The sequence below is a fragment of the Octopus bimaculoides genome, chromosome 5, assembly GCF_001194135.2.
Source record: "Octopus bimaculoides isolate UCB-OBI-ISO-001 chromosome 5, ASM119413v2, whole genome shotgun sequence".
NCBI classification, from domain to species: domain Eukaryota; kingdom Metazoa; phylum Mollusca; class Cephalopoda; order Octopoda; family Octopodidae; genus Octopus; species Octopus bimaculoides.
In genome coordinates, this window is record NC_068985.1 from 34,724,931 (window position 1) to 34,744,241 (window position 19,311).

The 19,311-nt window shown below is 35.9% G+C and overlaps 1 protein-coding gene across 6 annotated transcripts in view; it reads left to right on the forward strand.

The window, feature by feature from the left end:
- Positions 1-19,311, forward strand: part of LOC106879981 (uncharacterized) — a 263,310-nt gene that overhangs the window by 154,661 nt on the left and 89,338 nt on the right. For 5 of the 6 annotated variants that reach the window (XR_008264230.1, XM_052968292.1, XM_052968290.1 and 2 more), the window contains 2 exons: positions 13,604-13,858; positions 18,256-18,510. Coding sequence is in view for 5 of the 6 variants with exons in the window: in XM_052968292.1 (XP_052824252.1) it covers positions 13,604-13,858; positions 18,256-18,510 (510 nt within the window). In the remaining variant the exon portion in view is untranslated. Of the gene's footprint in view, positions 1-37; positions 323-5,565; positions 5,878-9,887; positions 10,209-13,603; positions 13,859-18,255; positions 18,511-19,311 lie in introns of all 6 variants that reach the window. The other variant, XM_052968291.1, reaches the window with a different exon arrangement.

The following is a 19,311-nucleotide window of genomic DNA, read 5'->3' on the forward strand; positions in this document are numbered from 1 at the left end:
ATATATGTATGTATGCTTTATATTTTCTTTCCTTCAGTTTCTCTTGAAGTTGAAGTTATTGATGGTGGTTTAAAATTTGCGAAGAAAAATCAACCAACAACACTTGAATGTTTTCTTGCAATGCAAAACTTTGAATACTGGCAAATTGAATTTCAAAAAATTAGAGATCCTTGGCCACCAATTAAAAGTGAAGTTTTTGAAGCAAATGTCATTTCTGGGACAGTCAACATCTTGAACATCACTCTTTTTTCAAATAATGATGTAGCATTATTTTGTAAGACCACTGGAAAGATGATAAAATTTCAAATAAAACCAATATATAGTAAGTACCAAATAGCAATCATTTCTTTATATTTTCCTGATAATGAATAAAATATATTTCTCTAAACACTAATTTTGAGAATCAGTCATTTCACAAAATCTATTGTAACAAACAAATACTGCTAATAGTATTTTAATGTTTATAAATTCCTTTTTTAAATTATTCCAGTATCAGTGAAATGACAAAATTATGGCTGAGACTATTTGTTTGATTTGCAGAAGAGAGATTTAGTTGCTAGCATGTGATCCACAAATTGTTCTTGGTTTGATGAAATTCACAAAAATATTAATTGTTCTAAAAACCTGAGAAATGTTATTGTTATTAAAATGGACATTCTTTTAATGCATTAACCTCATCTTTAGTGTGTATACTGGTTGGATTTCTGATTGTCATTAGAAATATTATTCTTGGATATGCACACACACACACACACACACACACACACACACGTGCACACACATATGCATGCACACACACACATGCACACATTATATATATGAGTGAGTGGGTACATGAAAGAAAGAGGCACTGAATGCAGTTGACTAGGAGTACATCTATTAGTGTTTAATAAGAGCTTGATTTGGCTCCATGTAACTTAAGATTTTGTAGGCTTATAACATGAACCTAGCTCCTGAAACTTTGGTGATCAAATATATATACATATGCATACATACATATATATAAATCCAAAAAGTGGAACAAGAACGTAAAAGATGACAATAAAACATCCGGACAGACAGATGATAAAAAGATGTGTTTTTCCTGTCCTCTTTATTGTCTATCTGTCCGAATGTTTTATTGTCATCTTTTGCATTCTTGTTGCATTTTTTTGATTTATATATACATATAGTGGCAATACATACATTTGTGCTCACCTTATATGTGTGTGTGCATGTGAGTGTGTGTGTGTATATATATACATATACATAAATACATATATATATATGTATGTATATATCTCAGGCACGTGCCATCAGTAATTACTTAGGGTAGACAGTTGGCGCCCTTTACGTAGTAAAACACACAAAAAATAAGCAAAACACAAGTATATGACTAAGTTGAAGGCAGATCTATTTTTGCCTTTATAGCACAAAGAAAACATTTTGTAGAAATGTATGCAGTACATGTACTACAGCAGTACTATGCATAGCTTAAATACTGAGATTGAAAAGCGGGGGCGAATTATGCCTACCTAATCTACAAAAAAATTGAACGCATTTTGAATTTTATGCATAGTAATCAGACTATCCTTCATAATTTTATTGAATTAGGTGCATATTTTGCCATGAGAGAAAAATGTTGCCACCGATCTATTTCATTCAAAGTAGGCACTGCTTACCTCCCCTACTTAGGTAGCACGTCCCTGATATATATATAAATATATATATCATACATATATATATGTACTTACATTTTAGCTAAATTGGCTCTGGCCACTTAGAAGATCAATAAATTAAGTCATTTTAAAGTCAAGCTTTGTAGTATCATGGTTTATTGAAGTAAGGTGTCATTGTTGACTGAGATGGATCCAGTTATAGGTGGCTTGTCTGGTATTCATTGAAGAAATCTGTCCAAATATTGTTAGAAAATGATAGGATTTTTTCCTTCTTTGACTTGTTTTAAATAGAACAGGGCCAGTTAAAGAAAAGTAAGTGTGTTGCAATTTGTTTATGTGTTATGAGCCTGGATTGCAGTTCAAGGTCTTTGCACAGCATCTGTTTTTTTACACATCACACAGGGCCTCAACTTAGAATAATTCTTAATTTGATGCTAAGGTCACTCAGGCATTGCTAGTGTTATATCCTCCACATTGTGCAAATAATTTAGCACTCACAGCAATGTTGGAGAAAATAAAGTTTCAGAGATTTTCAGTGGTTCCAATAATCAAAGTCAGTCATGCCTTTAATTTTTTTTTAGTGATTACTCTCTGGGGTGTTTCAATTTTTATAATGTTTTGTTTGGTATAGGGAGACCATAAGGGGAAGTAATTTTCTAAGTATGGCTATGCTCTTAAGGAAAGGGGAATGATGACATCTAACTCTCTGGACCAGAAATTCTGAGAATGCAGGAGCTCATCCTGCAAGCTATATTGACTTTAGTATTGATGTAAGTGTTCCAGCTGAGATTGTTGTCAACAATTACTCCTTAGTCTCTGAAATTATTCGATGCTGTGAGTAAGACTCTTGAAGGAAGAGAGTAAGGTTGATTGAACATATTCTCTTTTCCAAAGTGCATGGGTTCAAATTTTCCCTCATTTAACAGCATGTTGTTTCTGTCCACCCAATGATTTACGACATGCACCTCAGACTGGAGTTTTGTCTGACCTTCTTCACCACTAATAAGTTTTTGAAGCTGTGAATATTTTCATTTTGCTGTGCTTGATGACAAATTGAGATTTTGTTTATATAGACTACGAAGAGAAGTGGGCCTGAAATGGTCCCTTGAGAAATACCACTGGTGACTTTTGCTAGGCTTGAGTGGATTCCATCAATCACAACTTGTTGGGTTCTGTTCACCAAGAAATACTTGATCCAGTGAAGCAGTATACCATAGATTCAAGTATTGGACAGTTTTAGCAAAAAAAATATTGTTATTGACTCTGTCAAAGGCTTTGCTGATGTCAAGATATATAACATCAGTGTTCAATCCCTTTCCAAATACATTAAGAATGACATCAAGGTGATGTAAAAGCTGTGTTAGGCAGTCTCTGCTGCAACAAAAGCCATGCTGGAATAAGAATCATTTCAATATATACTCTGAGTTAAAAGATTTTCTCCAGAGGTTGGTTAGAGTGGATGCAAGTTGGTGACAGTATTCCTTCAGGACACTAGCAGAGAATTTATCAGGGGCTATTGCAGAATAATGCTTGGTTTTATGATGCCTGAGGCAGTAAAAGTTATGTCAGAAATAACATGAAGGATGAGTTCATTGAAATATCTTGCATCAATATTACTGAGATCACTGAAGAAAGACCAATATTGCTTCTGCAGGACTCCTGGCATTTCTTTAGCATCATGGTGGAGATTGCTGTTGTCATCTATCAGTGGACCAATGGGTGAGACAGCAGTTCTATGCTTGCTGACAAATAAATTAAAAAAAACTTTCAGGTTGCAATTGATTGTTTTTAATAACCCAGTATTCCTCTATAACCCTTTGGTTGTTGATATACATTTTCATGCTGTTCTCAAAAGGATATTTTAAAACTAAAGTATTCTTATTGCTGTCGAGTTCATGAACTTATTTGGTACACGTATATGCATAAGCTAATCAATGTTTAGTCTCCCGCCAATCCCATAAAGCCCCCAGGGACAAACACCAGCAATCAGAAAAGGGAAGGGCTGGTGGTGGGAGTATAGCAGTCTTTCAGTCACCAGGCAGCTTCTGGTGATATTGAGTGTAAGAGTGCTTCTGGGTCAATTTATGATAGTTCTTCTTTGTCCTGATAGATGTTACATCTATGAATATTATTCATTGTTGTCATCATTGTGGTAGTAGTGACAGCAATGAAGATTATCAAAATCTGATTTGTGGAAATAGATTTTAAAATTTTCTGCTAAATCAGTCCTTGATTTCATGAACTTATTTAAGCAATATGACACATGTGTGGCTGTCTCAAACTATTCCCCTTCTCTTATCTCCCATCCCCATCTCCATCATATGAAAGTCATACATGCATGTACGAACGTATGTCAGACTGGGAAGTGTGTGTATATATGCATGTGTATGGGTATACATAGATGACTATATAACAATACATGCATTTTTATGTTTGAGCACTGACGTCAGTTTACATTATCATCATCATCATCATCGTTGAACGTCTGCTTTCCATGCTAGCATGGGTTGGACGATTTGACTGAGGACTGGTGAAACCGGATAGCAACACCAGCCAACAATCTGATTCGGCAGAGTTTCTACAGCTGGATGCCCTTCCTAACGCCAACCACTCAGAGAGTGTAGTGGGTGCTATTACGTGTCACCCGCATGAAGGCCAGTCAGGCGGTACTGGCAACGGCCACGCTCAAAATGGTGTATTTTATGTGCCACCCACACAAGAGCCAGTCCAGGGGCACTGGCAACGATTGCGCTCGAAAATCCTACGAAGGCCAGTCAGGCGGTACTGGCAATGGCCATGCTCAAAATGGTGTATTTTATGTGTCACCCGCACAGGAGCCAGTCCAGGGGCACTGGCAACGATCTCGCTCGAAAATCCTTACACATGTCACGGGCACAAGTGCCACAAAGGCGACACTGGGCACAAGTGCCACAAAGGCGACGCTGGGCACAAGTGCCACAAAGGCGACGCTGGGCACAGGTGCTATCCCGATTTTGAAATTCGCTTGCCCCAATAAGTCTTCGCAAGCTGAGTTTCATGTCCAATGAAGGAGACGACGTTGGCACGGGTGCCAATCGTCGAATTTAGTTCGATTTCACTTGCCTCAAACAAGTCTTTGCAAGCGGAGTTTAGTGTCCAATGTAGGAAAGGTACGCATGAGTGGGCTGGCTACTCCCCTGGCAGAGGCCTTGGATTTAGGTCTCACTTGGCTTGCCGGGTTTTCTCACGCACAGCACAATATATGTACATAAATATATGCTTGCATGTCTATATACATATATGTATTTCATATATGTATGTTTGTATATTGTGTATGAAAAAGAGGGTTCTGGTGTGCATCCAGCCATAGATGCCAAACCAGATCAGATTGGGACTTGGTGCAGCTCTCCTGCTTGTCAGCTCTGGTTAAACCATCCAAGCCATGCTAGTATGAAAAACGGACATTAAGTGATGATGATGACATACATAATCATACCTGCACTCACACATGCATGATCTGCCAGATTGATTGTCAATTATGTAACAACTCAATGCTATTCTACTGGAAAGGAGTATTATATCCTTGAAAGGGATGTTTTTTTTTATTAATACACTATCAAACCTCTGTGTATCAAGTTATTATTAAAAGCATTTTATAAGAGATATTGTGTTGTCACTTGACAAACTTATCTTGCTATTTAACTATGATTCTTGCTCACAATCACTCTACTTGGCCCATTCCTCCATAAAATATCTTCCAATGTGATTTGGCTGATTTTGATTTGTATTCTGCAGAAGGAAGAAACCATTTCCTTATATGTAGTATCTATTTTATATTATTAGTTTTTTAATGCAAGTGGAATATGATCAAACAGACTTGTTGTCATTTGATAAAGCTTGATTCATTATGTAATAATTTGTCTTTTAGATGACATTGGGAATCTTTACCCAAGTTCTGAAACACCAATTGCCATAAAGGATAAAAAATTTACATTGAAATGTAATTCAGCTGATGAAAGTACTTCGACAATTTGGTACACTGAAAATGGAACAGTTATTGCTAAATACACTGGAGCAGTCAACCAAAATTATTCTAAATATTTTGGAAGCCGTCAAGAAGCTGGTTGCCAAAATAAAAGTTGCATATTGAGTATAACCAATGTCAGTTTAGCTGAAGACAACATGAGTATTATTTGCAGTTCTTCTATCCATACAAGCATGTTCAGTATTACAGTATTTGGTAAGTAATTATATTTTGCACAGTTAAGTGTGTGATTTTCTATTATTCTTTTAGTTATTTCAGTCATTGTACTGCAATGGCCATACTAGTGCACTACTTTAACGGTTTTAGTCAATTAGATGGACACCGATACTTATCGTTTTAGCTAAGCACATTGTGCTATCCTCTTTTTGCCAAATTTCCATATAACTGGGTGGTAAACAAATCTACACTGGTTGTAAACTGGTGAGAAACAAACACAACAATGCACACTACTCATACACATCATCTTCATTTAAAGTCTGATTTTGATAACTGATCCCCCTGTTAGGCACACATTAGGCAGAGTCTTCTTCTCCCACGCATTCTCTACAATCAGCAGCCTTCCACAGTAGCACTTCCAGGCCTCTTTGCAGAATTATCAACTGCAAGTGTATCACCATCATCCTTGCAAATGCTCTTCTCACCCATAGAATCCAAGACAGGCTAGTTGCTCGTGCAGAGAGTACAATGACTGCCTGGTGGTGGTGGTGGTGGTGGTGGGAAGGCCAATGCAAAACTGAAGGAGTCATCTATGGGGCTGTGGTGGTACCCAGACCTAGTGACCATAGTAATAGCAGCAACGGATCATCCAACAACACCAGTGGCAGCATCAGAGGTGACAGCAGCAGAACATCAGCACTGACACCAATGACCCCAAAACTAGCATTATAGTCAGAGATGACAGCCATGCAAACACCAGTAGCACCAGCAAAGCTATCAGTTCCCTGCCCAATATTACCAATGATGGCAGCCACATCACCATTGGTGATGGCAGCAGCAACACTGGCATTATGACCAGGAATGATTGTTACAATGACAACAGTCACAGTAATATTGCCAGAATCACACATTGTAATAACAGCACTGATAACAGTTCTAATAAAAGCAATGGCAACAACATCTCCAGCCCCAAAGCCAACAGAAGATGCATCAGAGATGTGAACACGACTAACACTCATGCTTGGAAATATCGAGTCAGATGAACTGCCTTCAAGTGGCACCTGTACAACCACAGGTCCTCTATCAGGATTCCAGAAAGATTATTTGTCATGTCCTTGACAAGCCATGTGTAGCACCTTAAAGATGAAGAGACCCCATACAATATCAAGTGGAGTATCATAGAGTGGCTGGGATCCTATATTAACAGGAGTGGATGCTGCAAAATTTGCATTGCTGAGTGAGCAAGGATCCTTAAAGACTCTCTGGAACCAAGGTTATTATTAAATTCCTGCATCCATTTCAAATGCTACCTACTGCAAGCATGGGATTCTCCATTCATCGCTTAGATGCAAAAAGCCCATATGGACTGCCAACTGAACTAGTCTTACTGACCTGGATTGTTTATTCTTTGCTTACTAACCAACTCTTATATATATGTGCGTAAAAGCAATATCACCCCTCTCTCATTATTTCCTTTAGTCTCTCTCGACTATATATTTTCTTCTCATATTGCTTCTAAGAATGTTACTGCTTCTCATTTCAGCTGTTTTCATTACTATTAAACTACTAATACAATAAATGAGAAACATGCTAAGATAAACACTGATTTCTGTACCCCTCCTTTCTTTAATTTTATGACATTCATTCACCCAGTACTACTTTGGTGTTTCTAATCTGCTAAATTTGACTAGCACATGTCAAATCGTTCTCTTTAACGTTACCTTGCTCACATAAAACATTGAGTCTTGTTCTTGATATTCCCATCCAATATTGTGACTCCTCCACCATCTTTAACACCCTCACACCTTTAACACCCCCCACCATCTATACTGGAAACTTTTCTTCCATCTTTCAATAAGTATATAACACCTCAGTTCCCTGTCTTATACTTCATGTACCAGATCCAATTGCCCCTTACTTTTCTCCTTCTATACTATGATCCAGACAACGATGGTTATTAATGTCATAGCAAACATCCATAGTAACAGTAATGTTAATTATACTAAGAGTCTATTGATAATAGTTGAAAATAGCACCTATTGTAGCATATGCAGCAAGTATTTGAGACAGAATGAATGATAGCAAATCTTACCTGTGTAATTCTACCAAGTGCATTCATAGTAATAAACCAACAAGCAAACAAATCTACTATTGAAGAAACCCCTTTTTCATGAAGTTTCTAAAAATCTAGAGCTACGACCATAAATATAATTATGGTGAAAAGTAGATCTGGTGAGATTGTAGAGATACTGCAGTAGAGACAAGATATACTGGATGCAAGAGTTGAAATGGAAAGTACCCTCAACCAAACTACTTGCAAGCAACAACAGTACAAGCTCTTCTGGGTGAGTGGTAGTGACTGAGATATGTGGTAGGCATACTGTTAGCTGAGATATAAATAGATAAAGTAACTGAAGTAAAGAGAGTGTATTATAGGATCACAAAAATGAGACTGGCTATAGACAACTCAACAGCAACTTTTATTTCCACACATGCACCATACAGGATTAACATAAGAAAGAAAGAACCACTTTTATAAGTTCCATCTACAGACTAACTCAACAATGATTGACAGTGTTTTCATTATTGTGGCTTGCAACTTCAATTAATATGTTGGCCAACATGATGATGTTTCCCATGACATTAGTGAAGGTTTTGGATGTTGTTTAAGAAATGAGGAGGGTGTAAGGCTCCGAGAATCCTGTGATGCAATTGATTAAACACATACTTTAAGCAGCCAGCCAACCATCTCATCACTTACCAATCTGGTGAACACAATTAGTTAGATATATTACATCTTCACGAAGAAGAGGATTGGTTTGCTAGTGAAAATGTAGACCTTTCCTAATGAAGAATGCACTATACAACATACATTAATGGCCAGTAACATCAGTCAGAGCTAAGTAGACACAGAAATGAAAGATGACTTTGAGAAGGAAAATATGGAAATAAAAAAGATCCCATAACTGGGAATAGATTTAGAGAAATTTTAACCGATGCATATGACATAGGAAGAAAGATTTAGACACCTATAGCCACTAGCATGGCTGGGGGAGGGGGCATAGGGGCAGGACTTTTCATCCTGTTATAGACTATTGCTGTACATAATATGTGATTTTTGTGGGGTCTGGGGGTGGCAAATGGAAAGGCCACCCCCAGGTGTCACACACTCTAGCTATGTTGGTGCCTGCAGCACAAATAACAACTGAGAATTTCTACAAAATATATGGTTAAGTCATTTGTTTCTCAAGCATATGTTTCCAAGTTCAGCTTTACTGCACAACACCTTTGGCAAGTGTTTTCTAGACTGCTTTATATTAGTGGTTCTATTTCCTGCTTTGCCATATCTGTTATACATCTGTAGTATTATTCTATATTTAATAGCCTTGGCCCTCATTGCTAAGGCTGATTTGTAGCTTTCCTGTAGATATTGAGTTCCAATGTCGACCATCATCACCATCATCATCGTTTAACATCTGTTTTCCATGTTGACATAGGTTGGGTGGTTTGATATGGAACTGGCCAGCTGCAGTGTTCAGTTTCAATATCTTAATAGTTGTCAATACTATTTATTGTACAAGACACACTATTAGCCTTTTTATGAGAAGAGGTGAGCTTGAGGATGTCATCTGCATATCTGAAGAAGAAAGCATTCCAGTTGGTCCATAAATGTGATGGTTTGCTAAGTTAGATCAATCAGTGAATATTGTGTATTGCCTTCTGATTATAATCAGAAATAAAACAGTATTATCTTTGTTGGTATCAATAATTATTGATATCAACAAAGATGATACTGTTTTATTTTTCATCAAACTAAAAATATTTAAGCAATATTCACGAGACTGCTCTCATCTCAATTCCCCCTGTCCAGCAAAAATAAAAGATATATAGTTATATTTTTAAAACACACACACACACACACACACACACACACATGCGTACGTGCACATACACACACATGAGCACGCACACACACACACACACACACATATTCATTCAATCATTCCATCTATTTACTGATACAATTTTTGTCAATTCTTACATTTCAGTTTTACCAAGATCAATCACAATCAAGACTATTTCTAATACAGTTCCTATGGAAAATCAGAACAAAAGTTATGAATGCCTTATTGAAAATGCTAAACCTGAATTTTCAGTGTTTTGGTTGATTACCAAGAGAAATGGAACACAAGAAAATGCTACAACGTATATTTCAAACAGTTCAAGTAAATCAGGGAAGCTAATCACCTTATCATCAAAACTGACATTAACTCTTAAGCGCAAGTTTAAGGAATTACAGTGCATTGTATATTTTCTAAGTAAAAGTGAATTTACTTACCCGTCAAAGAAACTTGAAATACATATGAAATGTAAGTTTTTTTTTATCTCAAAGCAAAAAGTATAGATTTGTTCAAAATATTTATTCAAAATATATGTTCATTTCTGAATTTATATTTATCACAACAATGAGAGGATTACACAAATTTAACAATTTTGAAAATAGCCTTCGTTATTGATTTCATTTTAGTTTTAATATTATATCAATGGCCAATTATGAACTAGTAGACCCCAAAATATTTGTGGTGATATCTGTAATTTGCTTTAGTTAACTAAAGCATTTACTTCATTGAGTTCTAATTTCTAGAATAAGGTGCACAGCTGAAACATAAATAAATGTGTTCGTTATAAATGTAAGTATATTTTGTTAGTTGCATGTCTGCTCCCTTCACTATACTTTTGATTTGCAATAACTTTGCATTGTACTTCTTGAGGGTATTAGGCATGTTTTTGTACTGTTGTAGCTCCCTTTAGTGCTGGCCATTTAGCACATGTTTATCTGTTTAGGAAGGAAAATGTTTTACAACACTTTTTTTGTCTTTTTCAACAATGTTATATGGCAAATTATACCATGTCATTAGGTCTTTTCTCTGTGATTTTTGCATACTTGTTAGATGGTGTTATTATTTCTTTAGATTGTTTACTTATTCTTTGTTTGTTTGCATTATAGCTTTTTGGTGCAATGCACTATATCCCTGTTGAAGATGGTATTAGAAGGATGATAATGAGGTTGATGACATTTAGTGGCAGGTTACATTGTATGTGGATGTACAGTATGGTGGTATTTGTTTTCTGTAACAGCTCTCCAGATTTGAGCTCAGATCTGAGGTTAAACAGAAAAATGAGAATGTTTACTATTGTAAAGTGTTAAATAGAACATTGTAATTATTAGCATTTGTTTGTAATCGTAATTATTAATACTAGCTGGACCTGTGAAAAATTCATGGGAAACATTAAAAAATGTAAACATCTGTAAATTATGTGCTGGCGCCATGAGAAATGCTTCTATATTGTGACAATTACAGATTACTACCTTATGGTATGCATGTCAGAGGAGTACTCAGCCACTTTCGTGTTAATTTTATGAGCTGACTGTTTGTTGATCAAATAAACAGGAACCTCGTTGTTGTAATCGACGGAGTGTCGTTTTTAAAAAAAAGTGAAAGGAAATGTTCCATAATGTAAGGCAAAAATGTCATGTGTTTAGTATGAGCAGTGAAAGCTATGATGAAATAATTGCTATTCCGTTGTTTATTCGCCCTTGACTCAGGCTCAGCCTGCACATCAGTGCTTATCTGAGGGCTTGGCCTCCAGATCTGTGAAACCCATAAACTCCGCTGTTAGGACTGGATTAACACCCATAGCGACCCCAATGGCTAAAAAGATTTTCTTGCCCCTGTATAGGCTCATTTTTCATTTTCTTCCAGCCACTTGAAGGTTTATCTTGCTTCAGTCCACTCAGCTGGCCAAAATGAGTTGTAGTTGTAATTTAAAGGGGCCAGCCTTGTCATATTCTGTGTGAGGCCGAATCTCCCTGGGAACTATGTTAATGATATGCATGTCTGTGGAGTACTCATCCACTTGCAAGTTAATTTTATCCTCGTGTGGTAAAGAAAAGTGAAAGTGACATCCAATATTTGCTGTGTCTCTGTATCTGTGTATCAACTTTTCTTTGGTTCTATGTATCTACTGCCTCTCTCACTTTCTCTCTTTCTCTTTCACTTCCTCTGTGTTCCTCCTCTCTCCCACTTTTAATTTAACAATGTGTGTATGTATCTATGTATCTACTTTTCTTGTGATGTGATAAACATTTAGAAACACAAAATGAAGACTGTCACTTCTCACTGTCTCTTTCACTTTCTCTCTTGCTTCATCTCTGAAATGTTTAAAAATACAAAACGAATGCCGTCACTACTCACTGTCACTTTCTCTCTTACTTCCTCTCTGAAAAAATTAAAAACACAAAACGAATGCCATCACCACTCACTCTCTTTTTTTCTCACTCTCTCTCTTTCTCTCTTACTTCGTCTCTGTCTTCCTCTCTCTCACTTTGTCACTCTCTTCCTCTTTGAAGTAAGTGTGACACACACGACAGGTACGTACAAAAAGAACAAATTGGCATATTAATATTATTGATCTGTATATAATATATTTATATATAATCAAATAGATAATATATATGAAGGAAATAAAAATTGTAAATGTCTGGACATTTACCTCCTCCATGGACAATAACCCTCTGAGAACAACAGATGATGATTTAAAACTTCTTAATATATTGGAGAGGGGGTAATTAAGCAAGAGTGGTAATTGTCTTAGAGGGTAATTGTCCTGGGGGTAGTTATCGTTGGGGAGAATTGTCCTATTGGGGGTGGGGTAATTGTCCTGATATGAGTGGTGATGATGGAGGTGGCAGTGGTGACTGGAAAGTGAAAAGTGTATTTTTTTTAATTGAACTAAGTTTTTTTTATATCATCTATCACTTAATGCATGCACATAAGCGTAATTCCATGAGATATGCTCACTTATTTATGTGGCAGATGCATGCAGTTTGACTAAAGGTTGTATCATATGTTCAGCAATTTTTTTTGTTTATGGGGCAAATGGAAAACAAGAGTGAATATTTATTTTATGAGTGCTGTGTATTAAGTCTATAAAATTGTGCATAAAGTATATATTATGTATATAGAAGGTACATTAAGCAATCATTGTATTTCAATTTCTTTCACTTTTCAATGAGTTGCAGATGAGTGACTATCTTTCCATGCAGACACAACACAGGCTATGCTTTCAGGTTTTTTGGATAAAGTTTTCAGAAATAACCCAAAAGATTTACCATTAATTTCGTGAAATATTCATGGGTCTTACTATTATATATTATTATTACTATCCTCACCATCACCACCCCAGTCATTGTCATTGTCAAGGTGATGATCTGGCAGAATTGTTAGCTTGCCAGAAAAAATGCTTAGTAGCAAAAGTAATTATTACTATCATGTGGTTAAATAAGCAGCATCAGTAGAGCATGGGACAAAATACTATGCATTATTTAGTTAGGCCTGTTTATTTTCTGAGTTCAAAGTCCAATGAAATTGACTTTGACTTTCAACTCTTCAGGGTCAATAAAAGAAAGAACCTATCTTAGGGGACTGGTAGTGAGTAAGCCTTGCCTCTCAAAATTGCTGACCTTTTACCTAAGTCATTACAAATGTGCTTTTCTCCTAAAATTTATTCTTTTTTGCCAATGTTCAAATATTTACTAATATAGAATTATACTTTAAAAACTTTTTTAAAATGGTGATTTTATTCAAAATATACTTTGTTTTGTTCTTTTATTTCTTATGTTTTTTTTATTAAGTGCAGGAATTTGATTTTGCTTGGAATAATTTTTTTTTTATTTTAACTTTTTATGTTCTAAAATTCATAGATTCTCCAGAAAGAGATGACATGACACTAAATGTTTCTGGAGGAAAAGTATGTGTTGGTACTCCAACCAAATTCCAGTGCAGTTTGAAAGGTGGTGATCCACCAGTAAGTGTAACCTTGATGTATAAAAATGTATCAAATACTAGTAAAGAAGAAGTTGAAATTACTGTAACACCTGAATCTCATCGAACAGTTAAGTGCCTGGGAACTCATATTGCTGCCAATGTGTCTCGTGAAAAGAATTTAACTATTTATTGTGAGTATAAATGAAGCATCTTTTGAAAATTTTTAACTTGTTTTTATCATTTTCTTTTTTTAATTCAAATATGAGAAGATTAGTAAAATGTAAGAGTAAATGTACTCTTATATTTTACAAAAGTAAAATGTCTTTTGTAAATGCTGGTTTTTGAGTGAAGGAAACAATTATAAACAATGCTCTGTTATACCAAAATGGTGAACTATGTATCTAATTGTATTGTTGGAATTTGTTTGTGGTTTTATCACGTAAGTTGAGTATTCAGAGGGAATGAACTTATGGTCAAATTCTGATATAAATAAATATTCTTGTATAGCTTTTAAATACTTGGGAGCTCTTTAAATTTCATTTGAGAAGAGAGATAAGCAATTAGAGAGATATCAGATTACTGGACCAGGTCATCAAAGTCAGAAAAAGAGTTATGGCTCAGTTGATTAGGAAGAAAGTTAAACTAGATGAGATGTAGTTAAGCTTTGTACCAGAAAAAGGTACTACAGATATGATGTTCCTAGTGAGACAACTGCAGAAATACCTGGCAAAAAAGTAAGCTGCTGTACCTAACATTTGTTGACCTGGAGAAAGCCTTTGACAGAGTTTACTCATTTGGTGATCTAATAATCACTGATGAAGCTAGGAGTCGATGAATGGCCTGTGTAAGTCACACAGGCCATATGCAGGGATGCTGTCCAGCAAGATGAGAATTAGCAATAAGTACAGTGATAAATTTAGTGGGTATGTAGGATACCACCAATGCTCAGTCCCTTTTTATTTATCAAATACCTCCATGAAAATTTAAGACTGGGAACTCTTTATGCTAATGTCCTCATTCTTATAGCTGAAGCTGTAGTAGGATCAGAAAATAAATAGTGGTGGAGGAATTCCAACCATGTTTCGTGGTTCACTACATCAACAGCTCCTTTATAGGATCCAGTGGTTAAAGACATTATCAGGAGGAACCACACCCGGTTTTGGCCCCCACTCCGCTACCATTTTCGATGTGGTGGGACCCACCTTTTGGAGGTGTCTTCAGCTCTGGTTTTGAGTGCGTTTCTTCTTTCTCCTTTATTCTTTTGTTCTTTGGTTTCTTCAATGCAGTATCAACAAATGTCAGAGGGCAACTGACCATCCTGCCAAATTTCCCTTTAAATACTCGCTGTTAGGCTCCAGCAGCCAGCACCAGCTAACTGCCATGTGACACTGTCTAAGCTTCAACTGACCAATGGAGGGGAAGGACACATAGTTTTAGCCTGCACCCTCTCTAAATCTGCCTTCCAACAGTGTCATGTTAATTTCAGTTCCAGTAGCCAGAGCTGACCAGCCGTTTGGTGGTACAAGCCTTTGAACCAGCAGGAAGGCACGCTATAAACGAGATCGCTACCTTGGCCCACCTGTCAATCAGTGATGCTGCTTAAGTGTCAGCCAGCCTCACCTAGTGACGCTATTTCCCAGTCAGCATGTTATGGCTTTCAAGCCATTTTGGGTCTTCTTGCTTCAACTGTATATAGAAGCTGGCTTTTCTGACTGCCTCCTGTATCCTCCTGATTAATTTTCTCAGTTCTGAGCTCAAAAATACAAACCTTCTTTTAAATAACGTCATCATTTTCCTTTCAATGAAGCCTCTAGCCCCTACTGCCAGGTAGTAATACTCAACAGTCCATCCCTGGTCTCCACACTCTTTGATTAATCTCTCATACCTCTTCTCCTTCTGTTACTTTGCATTAGTGATGTTCTCTTCCCATGGCACTGTTAGCTCTAGCAAAATTCTAATTTTCCATTCTGTGTTCCATAAGATTAAGTCCGGTCTTTTTGTTGTTTTTATGAGTGGAAATATTAACAGTCTCTCTTCCATCTTTCGTCTGTCTCATATATTTTATTTGAAGGCCTGGCCTTACATCCTTTTCCCTCCTTCTGGAAGTATATTTGATGTTTTCAAAATAAAGTAGCCAGTGTAAAAAACTGAGTAGAGATTTTACTGAGTAGAGAAAGCTCATGGATTTATTACTTCCCTTATAAACATAAAATTTTTCTCTCAAAGGGAAAAGCTGAGTTTATGATGCATTTTTTTCAACTTGGAATGCTTCATGATAGTGAGACCTGACCTTTGAATGTGGAGGACCTGAAAAGCCTAGAAAGAAATTAAGCAAGCATGCTTCACTGGATATGCAATGTTAGAGTGCAAGATTGATGGAGTACAAATTTGCTGAGAGAAAAACTGGCCATTAGAGGAATCAAATGTTGTGTGCAAGAGAGAAGACTGCATTGATATGTATGTATGAAGATAGCTGTAAATAAAAGTGATGATCACTCACAGTAGATGAAATCTGTGCAAGAGAAAGACATGGGATGAGATAGTGAAGGCTCATGTCAAGATGCTGAGACACATGAAAGAGATGACAAACCAAGTTCATAAGTGATATGCAGTACTCAACAAGATTCACCTTTCTATGCTGGCAGATCATGGCTGAGGCTCTCAAAGCATAATATATATGTACACTATGCACCTAAGTCTTCTCATCTTGTATCCAGACAACTGGTTCCTCCTCCAAGTCACATCCATTTTCCTCATTCTAACGGTTGATGACTTTCACCTCACTCTTGTATCCATCTTAAACTCTTATCTCCATTAGTAACTTCTGATCCCTGCCACTTGCTGTTGACACCCATTCTTCATTCTTGTCATCCATGACTACATTCCTTTCCTTGGTTTCCATTTTTCACACTCACCTCACTTGCAACCTCAACTCCACCTCTATCATCCTATCCTCACATCTCACTCACAATCTCTAACTCTATATCCAGCATCCTATCCCCTCGGTCTCCTTCAATTGCAACCTTAGTCCCACCCCTCATCACCCTATCACACCCTATCACACCCTATCACACCCTATCACTCTATCACTTTCCTGTCTACTATAATTTCTGCTCTTGTATGAAATTCAAATAGAATCTGTTACTGTATACTATACCATATTGCTATCTCTGATACTGCTGGTCACCACTCTTCTCTGTACTACTCCCAATTAATTTCTATTCCACATCCTCAGTTTTCCCCCCACTCACACTGATTACTTCCACTCTTGTTCACCATTCTCTACATTTATCTCCTATATACTGCTGGCCTCATTCACCTCATGGTCAGTTTTACTCTCTTTTGACACTCTTATAGCCTTATCCACCATCCTTCATTATTCTTCTGCATCCTTCTCTCTTCCATATATATCTTGGGCATGTTATCATGCAGGTATGTTCTGGTACCTTGTCATCACAATATTTATCTCTTGGACCCCACTCTAGTCTTCCCCACCCATTGATGCAAAGTAAATAGTTGCCATAAATCTTCCAGCATGTAACAAACTTTTTCTGCCCTCCCTCAGTCATATTTTAAACTCTCAACACTTTGCTCAAAGAATCTACTCTATCTCTTATCTTCCCTCTTAGTTGAACAGCTCTTCAGTTTTGTAGGTTACAAGGGAAACTTATTAGTGATGGTGCCATTAAAAATAGCACCCAATAAACTCTGTAAAGTTCCTGGCATTAGGAAAAGCATCCATCTATTGAAGGCATGCCAAAACTGAGTTTTAAAAAAGTAGACATAAAATGGTGATGATGATGATGATGATGTTTGTCTGTTTTGAGGAGGATACATACATATAATTTAAGAATCCATAAGTCAAAAAAATAATCACTCTCACATATGTCAATAGAGTAGGTATATCAATCAACGTGTACAGTATTATAGATCCATGCAGCCAATCTTACAAATTGATTTTGCACTGGGTATTAAAACTGGATGATCGTTAATAATACTGTTAAGTAACATCATGTGCTCTTCAGAGCTAGATGGTATGGAAAAATAATCTGTATTGCACTTCATGAAGTTAGAAAAAAATGTAAGTAAAATTTCATAAGTTTGCACAAACAGATTTTCATAATTTCATTTTTTTAAACACTGCTTTCTTTTTTTAACTTTGGCATTAAACTCCCCTAATTTTATAACAATTCATCATTATCAACAATACCAATTTCATTATATATATTTTTATTTAAATTAATTTAGTGATAGTTGTGGAACTATTGTAAACTTATATTCAATATTTCCTTTTATTCTGCCTCCTTTCTTCTGAAACTTTGTCTTACAAATTAAATTTTGCCAACAAGGATTTCCTATATAGCTGTATCTTTTCCAATATATTTGTAAGGATTTGAAAATTTGTGTTGGATATTTTCTTTCAATGTAAAAGATTGCAATGCTAATAGAATTTATTGAAAATTTTCTCATTTCGTATACATCACTTTATATGTAATGCAGCTTGGAATATTAATTGCTGATGTAATAGCAAAAAATAAAATATCTTTATGCAAGTATTACATAAATAATCTGATTTTCTTTTATACAGATCCACCTAATACGATACAAATCGAGGCTGATGAACCCTTTCTTGAAGGTCACAAATGTATTTTGCATTGTAAAGCAATAAATGGATATCCAGAAAAGTACAGCTACAGGTGGGAGCCAAATAACAATACCTTGCAAGATTTAACGTTTCCTAATATCAGTCGAACACAAAATAATAAGGTTTTCACCTGTTATGCTTCTAACATGTGCAATAAAAAAAGAGAATTACATAAAACACATTGGATCAACGTAGAATGTAAGTTGAAATATAATTTCATTATAAATCTGTGAAATAATTTATTATTTACATTCAAGACAGAAAAGCACTGATTTTTTCATCTTAATTTCTGTTAATTTTGTATTTTAACAAAAAATTTCTACATAATTAATTTTCTTTGCTTTTCCAAAATAATTTGTTCAATAAAAATACAAATAGTAGGTTGTAAGTTACATAAATTATTCAACTTATTAAGTTTTAAACAGTATATAACTGGATATACTGGAGACCTGCTTTTCTATATCACATACCAACGATCTCTGATCTTTCAAAAAACTGGTGAATGCTTAGTTATGCTTTACATTAGCAAAACCTTGAATTGTGTCTGAGTAGAAATGCCTATCTTTTAGTATCCATCTATCTCATCTCATGAATTGGAAGTTTCTGATCAGTCTACTCTCTTACAGCATGTATTAATATAACAATCTCTGAATCACATTCTTGTATACCTCAAAGTTCAATTATGCATTCACGTAAACATCGTTCTGCCTGTTTCTTCTAACAAAAGGCTGCTATACACATTATACCCCTTTTTACTCCTGCTCAATTTTCCACACAGCCTTGATACATATGAACAGACTTACAATTCTTCCATGAGCAGAAGCTTTTAAATCGTCCTTCAATGGAGACATAATATGATAGCATTTGTTTTCACTATCATCAAACATAATCATAGCACATATTAAAGAACAGACTTGCAACGCTACACCTATTCTATGCTTGAGCAAAACAGCTAAAACTCTCAAAATTGCTAAGTCTCAAATGATATTTCACTGTAAA